At 47.6% G+C, this 13,695-nt stretch overlaps 1 protein-coding gene across 2 annotated transcripts in view; it reads right to left on the minus strand.

Moving 5' to 3' along the window:
• ST13 (ST13 Hsp70 interacting protein) overlaps window positions 1-13,695 on the minus strand; it is a 219,197-nt gene that overhangs the window by 23,397 nt on the left and 182,105 nt on the right. For both annotated transcript variants that reach the window (XM_029590454.1, XM_029590453.1), the window contains exons 8-10: window positions 10,520-10,622; window positions 5,132-5,248; window positions 4,522-4,573 (exon numbers count right to left, since the gene is read on the minus strand). In XM_029590454.1, the coding sequence (XP_029446314.1) occupies window positions 4,522-4,573; window positions 5,132-5,248; window positions 10,520-10,622 (272 nt within the window). The remainder of the gene's footprint in view (window positions 1-4,521; window positions 4,574-5,131; window positions 5,249-10,519; window positions 10,623-13,695) is intronic.

The following is a 13,695-nucleotide window of genomic DNA, read 5'->3' on the forward strand; positions in this document are numbered from 1 at the left end:
GGCATCTGCCGTCACTTCTGCGCTAGGCTTCCTGCACCCACTGCCTTTAAGCTGTATAATCAGCTAAGTCCACGCCGGCTGAAAAACCAGCTACTGGACCAAGGCACATATCTGAGGGACCACGAAAATCATCTCAGGAATTCTCAACAGGGGGGAAGAGACCATTTGGTATCACGCAGGAGAGTGGGGCTTTTTTCTTTTCTTTATAAAAATATTTCTAAAATCAGAAGCAATCCCCAGAAGGAAGATACATATCCACCATCTGCTGGAGACGGAGCAAACTGATGTCACAGTATATATACTCCTGCAGTGACATCAGCCTGCCAGTATTCTCAGTCTCCATCTACTAGTAGATATGCATAACCTACTGGTCCTGAGTCCATCTGTCTACATGCTAGGAAATCCTGTAGTACTCTGAACTGGAACAGCTACTAATTTTGGGGCTTGGATATTTTAGCATGTCAAATTTGTTTTCTCTAGGTTTTGCCTCCTATAAAGTCAGGACTGGTTCTAGCACAAATGGCATCCTGGGCAAAAGTCAGCTCCCCACCGGCTCTTCAGCCTAATGGGCAATGCTGGTAGCGTCCAGGGAAGCCTTCCGCTCATAGTGCGCCGGGAGACCGCCCAGTGCACCCTAAAGACAGAGACTGTATAAAGTAAATAGAATTGCTTTTGCCAGTGTTTTGACAAAAGCAGAATACGACACACCCCAGTGGAGATGCACTTCTGGGAGACTATGACAGGGGGGGGGGGTCTAATGGAAGATTAATGGACTCTTCAGCATCAGAATGGCATGACAATCATAACTAATAGTCTTGAATCAGTCTTGCTCCATTGTCCCTGGGCCATCAGTTCCTGACAGTGGGCTCTCCCCCCCCCCCCCCCTTCTCAGGCTCGCATCTGTGGTGAGCAAGATTCAGTTCAGTGGGGATAGGTTTACTCCTCTGCTTAGGTGGTCTTCCTGTAGCACCACTGAAGCTGAGAACGTACCTCTGCTGGTAGTTGGAGGCGAATTGAGAAGTCCTGGGACAGTGGGTTCCAGCGTGACAGTAAGGCGTGCTGGAACAGTCACATATGGGCCCTTGCCCATGGAACGACCTCCAGGATTGATGCCATGAGGCCGAGGACTTGAAGATAGTCCCATACCTTGGGGCGTGGCATTGGACATCAATCTTTGTAATTGTTCCCTCAGCTTCCTTCTTGGGGGAGGGAAGAAGACTTTGTTCTGTTTGGTATCGAAACAGGCCCCCAGGTACTCTAGAGACTGAGAGGGCTGCAGACTGCTCTTGCCCATGTTCACAACCGAACCGAGCTCCTTCAGTAGGTTTTTGACTTTGCTGGTTACTTGCTGGCTCTCTTTCGAAGACTTTGCCCTGATCAGCCAGTCGCCCAAGGTAAGGGTGTACCAAGATCCCTTCCTTCCTCAGTGTTGCTGCCACGACCACCATAATTTTGCAGAATGTTCTGGGGGCGGTTGCTAGGCTGAAGGGTAGCGCTTGGAACTGGTAATGGTGACCCAGTATCGCAAAGCTTAGAAAACACTGGTGATCTTGATGGACTGGAAATGTGAAGGTAGGCTTCGAAGAGGTCCAGGGAGGTCAGGAACTCTCCTGGTTGTACTGCCATTATTATGGAGTGAAGAGTCTCTATGCGGAAGTGTAGTATCCGCAGATGACTTGACAGATCCAAGATGGGTCGGAATGATCCTTCCTTCTTGGGAGCGATAAAATAGATGGAATAGCACCCTGTATTTTGTTGGGGCGTAGGAACTGAAGTTATTGCCTTCAGACTGAGTAGTCTTGTCAGAGTGGCTTCCACTGCCAGTCTCTTGGTATGGGAACGGTAGGGTGACATCATAAATTTGTCCTGAGGGATGCTTCGGAACTCCAGAGAGTAAGCCTTCTCGACTGATGTTTAGTACTCATTTGTCAGACGTGATCTCGACCCATCTTTGGTAGAAGACGGAAAGTTGACCCCCTATTTCCTCTTCCCATGGATGGGTCAGCCCATTCTCATTGGGGAGAATGGCTGGGGCCTGCCCCCTGGCCTGTTCCTCTCTTGGTCCGTTGGTTCCGAAAGGGCTGGGGCCTTCCGGAACGGGATGAGGTGCCTGGAACTGTGAGTTCCTGTATGGTCTAATGCATTGCGAGCCTCTGCCCCGGTTCTTCTGGGGGAGGGGGCGCTGGGATCTTTTACCCAAGGCACTGGAGATTCGCCCCCTTGCTGGCTAACTTCTCCAATTCACTTCCGAATAAGAGATCCTTTAAAGGGCATTCTTGTGAGACTCGCTTTAGAGGTTGCGTCAGCAGACCAATTCCGCAGCCATAACTGTCTTCTGGCTGCCACTACCGAGGCTACTCTGGCTGAGCTTGTGTCCATCAGGAAGGCTGCTGCAGATTCCATCATCTCACCGGTATATGTTCCGGAGTTATTTGCCTCTCTCAAAAGGAGCAAGCAGGAACTTGCCACCAGTGCGCAACAGGAAGCAATCTGCAGTGTCATTGATGTTGCGAAGGCCTGCTTAAGAATGGATTCCAATAGTCTATCCTGAGTGTCCTTCAATGCAGGCCCTCCCTCAACGGGAATGGTTGTTCGCTTTGAGACAGCACAGACTATGGCATCCACTTTCAGAAAACGCAGGCGTTCCTCGACCGCTGGTTCCAGAGGGTAAAAGGCCAGACCTCTTTTAAAGCTGGCCTCCGGGGCATCCCAGTCCAGGTCCATCAGTTCCTGGATGGCTTCCATCATTGGGAAGTAGTATGAGGCTTTACCAAGGAACACCAAGATGGGGTTCTTCTTTGGTTCCGCCACAGGGTCCGTGCCTGGAATACCCAGCGTCTTCAGAGTCTGGGAAACTAGGGCTGGTAATTCATCCCTGTGGAAGAAGCGAAGCATGGTTCGGTATGGTACCAGACTTGGAGGGATTTCTCATTCTTCCAGTGAACCGCCATCATCTGAGGTGTCCGGGTCCCTGTCAGGGAGACTCTTAGGTAAGGCATGTCTCGGGGCATTCGAGTAGGGTCGGGAGGATTTTGTGCTTCTGGCAGGGGTTGAGCCTCTGTCGCAGCTGGGGCTGACTGTGCCTGAATGAAGGCTTGCAGCCCTTGGAAAAATTCAATCTAGGTGAAGGTCCCTGGGTCCATGTTAATCCCAGGGAGAGTCAGAGTAGGGGCCCGTGAGGTGCCCTCCTGTGGAGAAGCCTTTGCGGAGTTGCATAGGTCCGGGAGCTATCGTATGTAGTAGTTCCGGACCCGTCCTCGGACAGTGAAGGACCAGGCTTTGGTCCCCCCCTGGGCTTCTTCGCAATGCTGACACAGGCAGGACTCCAGTTCAGGCTGCACGGCTCTTATGTGGCAGGCTGTGCAAAAACAGTACCTTCTGCCTTCTTGGACGCCGGTGCCATAGTCTCTATGTCTAGGCACACAGGTAATGAGCTTCAAATCATGTGTGTATTTGTGCGTGGCTGTAGTTATGCACATGGAGCGCGCTCAGTTGTGTGCGATTATGTACACCACTGTGCGTGCAGGATGCATGCGTCTGTATGGGACGTGCACAAGTTAGGCGCATTGGCTGTACGGCTTGCCCCACGCGTACCGCCGGATGAGAAGGGAAGATGGCACAGACGCTCCCCACACGCAAGATGGCGGCCCCCAAGGGTCTCCATGTGTGTGGACCCTTGCACAGGATCGGGGCCTAGCCCAACCAAGGCTGCTCCCTTTTAACCTCGCCGGAAGAAAGGAATCAGTATGGCTATCCGAGCTCTGGAGACCTGAAATTTAAAGTTTTCTTCTTACTTGGTCTCAGTGCTTACTGATCGTGTACTGGACAGTCTCCAGCTGCGGGGGGGGGGATAGGATTTTATACCTTTACCGCCACGCTCAGTTATGCACCTGCTGCCTTTCAGCCTCTCTGGGGGCTAAGTCCACGCCAGGAACCGGCTACTGGACCAAGGCACACCTCTGAGGAATATCGGGGATCTCCTCAGGAATTCTTAAATGGTGGAGGGACCCTTAGGTATCACCGCAGGAGAGCGGGGCTCAATCTTCTTTAAGGTAATTTTGTGTTCTTGCTGCAATTTTCCTAACACAGCTAGTGTATGGGATAGTGTCCGCATCTGCTAGGAGACAGAGATACTGAGGAGCTGAGGTCATGGCACGGGTGCATCTAGGGTGATGCCAGCTTTGAAATCTGACTCAGTCTCCCATCTACAAGCAGAGGAGCACAAAATCCACCGGTCCTGAGTCCATCTGGCTACACGCTAGGAAATACAAAATTAGATAAAACCATAATTATGATGTATTTTACAAAAAAACTAAACAGAACTAATCAAAGGTCTTCCTGGGTGCTGATGAGATGTCTGCATCAACAGGGCCTACTTTGGCATTTTGTTTAATACTGCTCGATATTCTCAGTGTCTATCAATAAATGTACTTCATTAAAGTTGTTCTAATGTATTTTAATACTAAAAACAGATAAACACTAAACCACAGTGAAACAGAAGGTAAAATGATAGCATTTTACCTGGAAATCCTCCAAATTGAGCTCCTCCTGCCTGTCGTCGAGACTCTTCTTCCTAAAATAATTCAAGGGAAAGGAGCATTATTCACTTATTGCTGTTCTCTGAAAAGAGAATGCTAATAATGACTAGAAGAAGATTCTCCCAAGCTTCTCACATTTTATGTGCTGCTAAGAGGCAGTGTCATCAGCATCTACAACTTGTTTCCTGATGACACAGCTCCACTATGGCTTGGGTCCCAGCGCCTCAATTTTCTTTAATGTTCTCAAGTATGGAATAATTTAGCCTTTCAAATTGCATGAGGTATTGTTAAGCAGCTTAGAGCCATTTATTGGATAGGTTGTTTACTTGTGGAAGAAATGAACAAATTACTTTTCTGAATGGGAAAATTCCTTGCTCTGGCTCATACTGAAGCAGCTGAGAAAAGTTAACACAGAGGTGGACCAGAATTGGACTTGGCCTCCATAGCCAGGCAGAATACACTATCACTATAATTACTAAACTCATCCTTCTGCAATAGTGGGTGCTTCCAATCATCTCTTCCCCATTGTGCATCTCTTCCTCAATCTTTCCCCATTCCCTCATTCTGATGCCAGTGTGCATCACAAAATATACCCTCTGAGCTTTCTCGTGCTCCTCTCTGGCCTTTTTCACTCTCTCCATTCGCTCTTGGATCTCCTTCTCTTCTCGTTTCCGCTCATACTTTCTGCGATGTTCAGCAATCTTCTGGGCCTGAGAAGCAGACAGCAGGTGGGGGAAGAGAGAAAGCTATAAGCTTACTTCATTTTAAGAAGTTTTCTAAGCTGTTTAACTGGGTTTTCTCCCTCTCTCCCCCACTGGGGTGAACAAGGGTGGTGGGCATGCCTTTAAAATTAGATATGTGGAAGAAATCAAACAAGTAGGCTCTGACTACATCAATGACCTCCCTATAGTACTATAGGACTGTGTGTATACATCCCACAAAGAAATCTCAGATCAGCCAAAGCAGTTCTCCTAACCGTCCCCTCAGTGAAAACAGCAAGACTTACACAAGTGAGGGATCAAGCACTGTCCCTGGCAGGACCATCACTATGGAATAATATGCCCCTTGAAAAAAGGTTACAGAGCAATTACAAACTATTCAAAGGAAGTTTAATAACCTGGCTTTTTAAACAGGCGTTCTACAAAGCAAACGGAGAATAACTTGAGAAATGCAACTGGCATTAATGCTCCAACAACCAGCACTTAAATTTCTATATGCATTCTCCTTATTTTAAGACCTACCACTAATTTTAATTAATACTATACAGCATACTTTTGAAAAGGACAAGATTTATGACATTCACTCAAATAGTCTATTTGTATTTTGATGTAACCGAAACCTTTTGGCACCATTATACTCGTATTACCCAATTCTTTACCGAACATATCCATTTGTGCTTTTTGTAAACCGTTGTGATGGTATAGAAAAGATTTTAAATAAAGAGCTCCTCAGCTCCACGGCTAAAATTAAATGACCCAGAAGTCAAATGCCTGCTATATGCATTCTGTCCCCGAGAGCACATGGGCTACAAGAGAATCTAAACCTACCAGAGATCTATTGCAAATAATGGGCCCTATAAGTAAATCTGGAGAAAACAAAAATTTTGATTATCCAGGAAAGGCCAAAAAATCTTAACACTAATTCAAATTCTTCCTAAACAAGTAGTTAAGCATATCAGACTATACATACCTTGGCTTGAGACAAAATACATTTGGGAGTTTTAAACTGTCTATAAAGACACCATGAGAAAAAGATCTAAGCACCTAATATGTAACAGATATACCTCCGGACAAATACACCCCCTCCCCTAGTAAAAGTACTTTTAAAATATGATCGCATCATTCAACCAATCCTCTTATATGGGAGTGAGATCTGATGTTCATCACTGATCACAAATTATATGAATAGGCAGAACCCTGACAAAAATACTATACCTCTGTAAACAGAGGTTCTGTGTCCAAACACACCCCCCTAATGAGTATAGGATACTTCCCCATGTTACTTACCATGCAAAAAATAATATTCAAATTCTGGTATCATCTCAATAAAAGAGTAACACAAACTACCTACACTACCAAGCACTCTGTAAAGTAACACAGAATCCTGGAACTCAGCACCTATGTAACAAACCTACCATACCAATCCAGCACAAACAACCCAGAACTCAAACAGCTACAAACCAGCTTATGAATAGGTGACAAAGCAAATCTTGCAATGTGCCCTAGAATATCTATACAGCTCCTAATACAAGGAACAAACTGGAAAACAGAACAAGCTGGACTTCTACAGATCCCTCCATAGAAAATAGTGCTAGCAGAGTACCTCACCTTCAGATCGATACAGTACAGTGCGCTCCATTAGCCTGCTCTTGGATGCGCGTTTTCCCTTACCCCTTATTCAGTAAGGGGAGGAAAATGCGCGTCCAACCTGCGGCACCTAATAGCGCCCTCAACATGCAAATGCATGTTGATGGCCCTATTAGGTATGCGCGCGGGATACAGAAAGTAAAATGTGCAGCCAAGCCGCTCAATTTTGCCGGCGTCCGGTTTCTGAGCTGTGGCTGTCAGCGGGCTCGAGAACCGACGCCAGCAAAATTGAGCGTCGGCTGTCAAACCCGCTGAAAGCCACTCTGGACTAAAAGGAGGCGCTATGGATGCACTAGTGTCCCTAGCGCCTCCTTTTGCCCGATTCTACCTCACCACCTCATTTGAATACTGTATTATGCGCACCGGAGAGTGGCCGGTGCGCGCGCCGGGAGAGCGGGCGTTCATCCGCTCTCCCGCGTTTTTACTGAATCGGCCTGCTTTGTCACAAGCGCCAACACAGGCATAAGTGATTACAGACAAAACTAAACTGGAAGTCCCAAGAATGACCAACTTATGTAGCACTGGAAAAAAAATGACAAAAATGCATTTCCTCCTGTACTGTGCAAAATACAAAGATATCAGAAGTGTGCATTTCCCAAAGATGACAAGCGAAAATCAAAGACTTCCCACAAAAGAATAAGCAAGAAAAACTTTATAATCCTGGGGGAAAGAAGAAAAACAGCAGTTATAGCAGCAAAATAGGTATTATCCTACTACCAGACCCTGGACAACATGGACCAGTATCAAAACTAGAGACATGTCCCTGATGCTATACTCTAACGCAGCGCTTCTCAACTGGTGTGTCGCAACACACCAGTGTGTCGCCAAGCACCGGCAGGTGTGTCGCGTGCTCCCGGTCTCTCCCGCTGCTCTTCCTTCCCTGCTGCCGTTACCACCGGGCTATCAGTACGTTCAAGCCCAGTGGGAACGGCAGCAGTGGTAGAAGAAGCTGTGGCACCTGCGGCTGGCCTTTTCTTCCTGCGCGCCCCCCCCCAAATGACCCGGAACAGGAAGTGATATGCGGTGCGCAGGAAGGAGAAAGAGCCGTGCCGCATGGAGAAATAGCAGCGGTGGCAGCAGCATCGGCCCCCGAGCAATCGAAGCAGCCAGCGAGCCTGTGTGTGATTGAGAGAAACTGGTCAGAGAGCTGATGTGTGTGTATATGTGAGAGACAATGAAAGTGACTGCTCAGGGAGAAGACTGATGTGTGTGAGAAAGAAAAAGCATGGAAGTGAGAAATCTGGGTATGTGAGAAAGCATGGGTGTAAGAAGCCTGGTGTTGTGGGGAGGGGGTGTGTGAAAGAATGCATGGGAGTGGGAAGCCTGTGTGTATGTGTATGCATGAGAGAGGTCAGGTGACATGTGAGAGAGAGAAAGAAAGAAAGAGAGAAAGTGATTATGGGAATGAGAAGCCTGTGCATGTGGAGAAAACAAGCATGGGAGTGAGAGACTGGTGAGTGTGTGTGAGAGACAGAGAAAGTGATTATGAGAGTGAGAAGCCCATATATATATATATAAGATAGAACACGGGAGTGGGAAGCCTGTGTGTGTGTGTATGGCATGAGAGAAACTGTTCAGGAAGGTGACTGGTGTGTGTGTGTGTCAAAGACTGTTTGGGAGATCATTGGTGTGTGAGACACAGAAACTGGTCATGGGGGCATGACTGATATGGTGTGTGAGAGAGACATGGGCCCTAAGGAAGAGGACAAAGAGTATAGAACTTAGCTTCTACTGCTGCTTCTGGTGTTTGCCACGGCCTGCATGGAAGAGGAGTAAGAGAGCTGCTGGAGGGGCTTTTTAAGTTTATTTTTCTTGATTGACTGCCATTTTAATTATTTAATATTATGTGATGTCTGCTTGGATATCACAACAGCTCCAAGCCCTCCTCCGGGAGGGGATAGAGCTTATCCATCGCACGCCCCACCCGAAGCGCACCCTCCGGAGCCTCCCATTCCCGCAGGATAAGGAGCTTAAGCATGGGGTGGAAGGGAAAGGCCGAGGCTGGAGCCCGGAGCCCTCCCAGAACCGGGTTCATATCCTTAGGGAGCGAGGCCATGAGATTATCCACGGAGGGACTCTCCAGACCCAGCTCCTGCAAAACAAAAGGGAGGAGGGGCTCTAATTCCTCCTTACAAAAAAGACAGAGGGCTCTAAGGTCATCCCCCTCTAGGGGGGGGGGGCATCCGCCGAATCCGAGGAAGCAGCGGGGTCCAAGGACACGGGAGACACCGGGGGGGGGGGGGGGGGGGGGGGGGCACCCCCGGGACCACCCGCACCAGTCCCTGGGGCTCCGCGGCCGGTCCAGTGGTCAACGGCGCTGAGCGAGGGATTTTTGGCTGGGGGGGGCTTTCGTCCAGCTCATGCAGGCTAGCTAGATAAGATTTGTGCATGAGGAGGACGAAATCCGCTGAAAAAGGGACCCTGGATTTGGCGGTGGGGGGAGGAGAGGGGGCAAGGGAAGGTCAGGATTCCCCTCCTGGGCACCCGCAGGGGACAAATCGGGGGTTAAATCAAAAAAATCTGGCCCCCCAGCCCCAGGGAGCACTGAAATCGGCCCCGATGAAAAATCCAAGATGGCGGCTGTTCCTGGGCTCTGCCGACCCGGGAAAGGCCTAGCCATGCCGGAAGGAGTGGAGCCAGGGCTAAATTTGCTTGTCCTGCCGAGGAGGGACCTTCCCCACCCGGCAGGCAAGCAGTGCAGAGGCCCTGCTGCGAAAAACGCGAAGAGGGCAGCCCACAAGAAAGGCAGGCTGCCAGCAGGGACATAGCTAAGCCACGGCTGAAGAAAAAGAGGCTGGGGAAAAAAAAAAAAAAGCTTGATTGACAGCCTGCACAGCAGGAGAGAGCAGGCGGGAAACCTGCTGCCTTCTGCTTCTCTGGCTGCTGGTTCTAGCCCTACTCTGACCAGAAAAAAATAAAAAAGCTGGTCAACTGCTGCAAATAAGTTAGAGGTAGGTGAGTACCTGCAACTTATTGAAACTTTGAAACTTTTTTTTTTTTTTTTTTTACTGAGCGCAGCAGCGGGTTAAAAACCCTCTCGGCAGCCAGAGGGGGAACGAGGCCCCGAGAGCGTCTGTCCCCACACCTGGAAGCGTCCACGGACTCAGGACTATGCAGGGAACCCCCTCCTGCAAAAGGGGCAAAGCCCCCTTGAGCCGGGCAAGAGCTGGGAGACTGATGTCTCCCACACAAAAACAGTAAAAGCACTAAAAGGCGGCAAAATTTCCTTCATAGATTTTTTTTTTTCCTTTGTTTCTAAAAACAAGCAGGAATCAAAGAACTACTTGCTTGAGCTGAAAAAGAAAGAAGAAGCTGACTAGCCTACAGCAGAGAACCGAAGGGGAGATGCTACACCTGCTGGAAACAGACAAATACTGAAGGGGTAGAGGATAGGCTCTGTCCTGATATAGGGCATCCTTCAAGTTTTAGTCTGTCTCCACCTGCTGGAAAGGAGGCTCAACCCACTGTCTGGACTGATCCGGGTGTGTACAGGAAAGTCAGTTTAGCCAGTGACCACAGGTAATTTAGGTATTTTTACATCCTAACAGAATCTAAGCTCCGGAAGAGCAATCCTTGGATTCTCGCATACACTGCCCCATTGTCTTCCCATCTTACCCGAGGCTGCACTTCCTTCAGCAGGGCACTAGCATCATCATCATAATCCAGTTTACAGGCCATAGCTAGGTCATGTGCTGCCTCCTCCCAGTGACCCAAAAGCCTATGGGAGAAAACAAGAGAGCAATGCTACTAAGTTTTACAATTGCTTTCCAGGATAGCACAATGTAAATTTGACAGGGAACATGATAGAAGTTATAAAGTCATGAGTTGGGTGGAATAAGTTAAAAAAAAAAAAAAAAAAAAAGAGATGGTTATTTACCCTTTCAAATATTATTAAAATAAGGGGACACACTCCATGAAATAAGAATCAGCAGATGCAAAACAAATCATAGAAAGTAATTTTTCAGTCAGTGCATTATCAAGCTGTGGAATCTGTTGCCAGAGGACATGATCAAGGCAACTAGCAAAGCAGGATTTAAGAGAGATTTGGACAAGATCCTTGAGGGAAAGTGTATAACATATTAGCCAGGTAGACTAAAGAAAGCTATTGTTATCCCTGGGAGTAACATGAATTAGATCTACTTTATTTGATCTGCCAGGAACTTGCAACCTGGATTAGCCACTTTGGAGACAGGATGCTGGAAGTTATGTACCCTGATCTCAAAAAAGACTCAAGATTGCGAGTAAACTGGATGTTATCTCTCAGTCTGCATAAAGATTTTTCTCCTATGCTCTGTAGTTTCCAGATCTTCATTCTCATACCCCAGCATGGGCTTTCAGTAAGGATCCACTAAGAGGTATAAACAAGGAAAGCAAGATTGCTTACCTGTATAAAGGGTTCTCTGTAAATAGCAAGATGAATTATCCATTATGTGTGGGTGAAATTATCTGAAGGCACCCACATGGATCTAGCTCTCAGAGCTCAGTAAATACTTTACTGAGCATGTGTAGGAGTTTCTGCAGTCATAGCCCCTTACTTTCTTCCAAGAGTTTAAGCTGCATGGTATCTATTACTTTTTAGGATCCTACCAGGTACTTGTGACCTGGATTGGCCACTGTTGGATACAGGATACTGGGTTTGATGGACCTTTGGTCTGAACCAGTATGGTAAATCTTATATTCTAGGAGCATTTAATCACAATCCCACCCAGCCAGGTAGAGTGGACTAGTAGAAACTTCAGATAGCAGTCCTGCGCAGCCTGTTCTCCTGTCTTCTCATGACATGCTATCCAAACAGTAATGGGACAAAGATGTAAATTGATAACCAAGTAGCAGCTTTGCATATGTCTTCCCTGGAAGTAACCCAAGATGAGCCACTGAACCTGTCAAGGCTCTCACTTGATAAGCCTTGACAAAATCTGTAATCCAGCTAGAAAGTAATAATGTGTGATACAGTCCAATAGCCAATTACACAGTTAATTTGACAATCTATTGGGATCAAAGAACATAAAATAGCTGAGAAGCTTGACAATGAGGATGAGCCCCCTTTAAGTAGTATGCCAAGGCACTCATAGTCCCAGAAGAGCCCATTTTCATTGTGCACATGTGGCCTTAGAAAGAATGTAGGAAGAATAATAGCTGGATTAATATGGAATGCAGACATATTCAGAAGCTTAAAAATTTAGAACACTTTTTCCTTTCTTAAGTCTATTGGAATTAACTTCCATAAGACAGGGGTCAGATAGCTCAGTATAGCAAATGTTGCTTACCTGATGTAACAGGTGTTCTCACAGGACAGCAGGATGTTAGTCCTCACAAATGGGTGACATCGAGGATGGAGCCCACCACGGAAAACTTCTGTCAAAGTTTAACAGAACTTTGACTGGCCCCTACTGGGCATGCCCAGCAAGGCACTGACCCTGCAGCCAGCAGGGGTCTCCCTTCAGTCTGATTTTCAAAGCTACAGGCAGTGCCTAAAAAAGTAAAAACTAAAACGAACCCAACACCGCGGGGTGGCGGGCGGGTTTCGTGAGGACTAACATCCTGCTGTCCTGTGAGAACACCTGTTACATCAGGTAAGCAACATTTGCTTTCTCACAGGACAAGCAGGATGGTTGTCCTCACAAATGGGTGAGTACCGAGCTGAGGATGTCCCGACTTTCACCAAATGCACCCAACGACGTGCAAGAGGCACAACAACTGGGGTGGAATTTGGTAAGGGCATCCGCACCCTACCGGGAAGGTGGAAGGGTGTTGGTACATCATGTTGGAAAAAGGTTACGCAAGACAGATTGGCCGAAGATGGAGTCCTGTCTTCCAGCTTTGTCCAAACAATAGTGGGCTGCAAAAGTATGGAGAGAACTCCAGGTTGCAGCTTTGCAGATGTCAGGAAGCGGCACCGATCGAAGGTGTGCCACCGAAGTCGCCATGGCCCTCACAGAGTGTGCTTTTACACGGTCTTGAAAAGGAATGCCAGCTTGTTGATAGCAAAAAGAAATGCAGTCCGCCAACCAGGAGGATAGAGCCTGCTTACCCACAGGTTGTCCTAACTTGTTAGGATGGAAAGAGACGAATAATTGAGTGCTCTTTCTGTGAGAAACTGTACGGTCTAGATAGAATGCTAGAGCCCGTTTACAGTCTAGGGTATGCAGAGTCTGTTCTCCGGAGTTGGAGTGGGGCCTGGGAAAAAAGATAGGTAGTATGATGGATTGATTGATGTGAAACTCCGATACTACCTTAGGTAAAAATTTAGGGTGAGTGCGGAGTACCGCCCGGTCCTGCAGGAGTTTAGTGTAAGGCGGATAGGTGACTAAGGCCTGTAACTCACTAACCCTGCGAGCTGAAGTGACAGCTAAAAGGAATAATACCTTCCATGTGAGATACTTTAATTCACAGGAGTGTAGAGGTTCGAAAGGTGGTTTCATTAGCCGACCAAGAACCAGATTAAGGTCCCAAGATGGGGCCGGAGGACGAAAGGGTGGCTTCAGATGGAGCAAGCCTTTAAGAAAGCGTGTTACCAGGGGTTGTACTGAAATAGGGACACCCTGTATGCCTTTATGGAAAGCGGCTACTGCACTGACATGCATCCTAATGGAAGAGGTTTTAAGACCCGATTCCGATAGATGCCATAAATAGTCCAAGAACTTAGATTGGACAGGAAAGGGGATCAAGGGACTGGGAAGTGCACCAAGATGTGTACCTTTTCCATTTATATGAGTAGGATCTTCTGGTGGAGGGCTTTCGTGAAGCTATCAGGACACGAGAAACCGAATCCGAAAGGTTAAATGGCTGAA

Source organism: Rhinatrema bivittatum, chromosome 2, assembly GCF_901001135.1.
Source record: "Rhinatrema bivittatum chromosome 2, aRhiBiv1.1, whole genome shotgun sequence".
Classification (NCBI taxonomy): Eukaryota; Metazoa; Chordata; class Amphibia; order Gymnophiona; family Rhinatrematidae; genus Rhinatrema; species Rhinatrema bivittatum.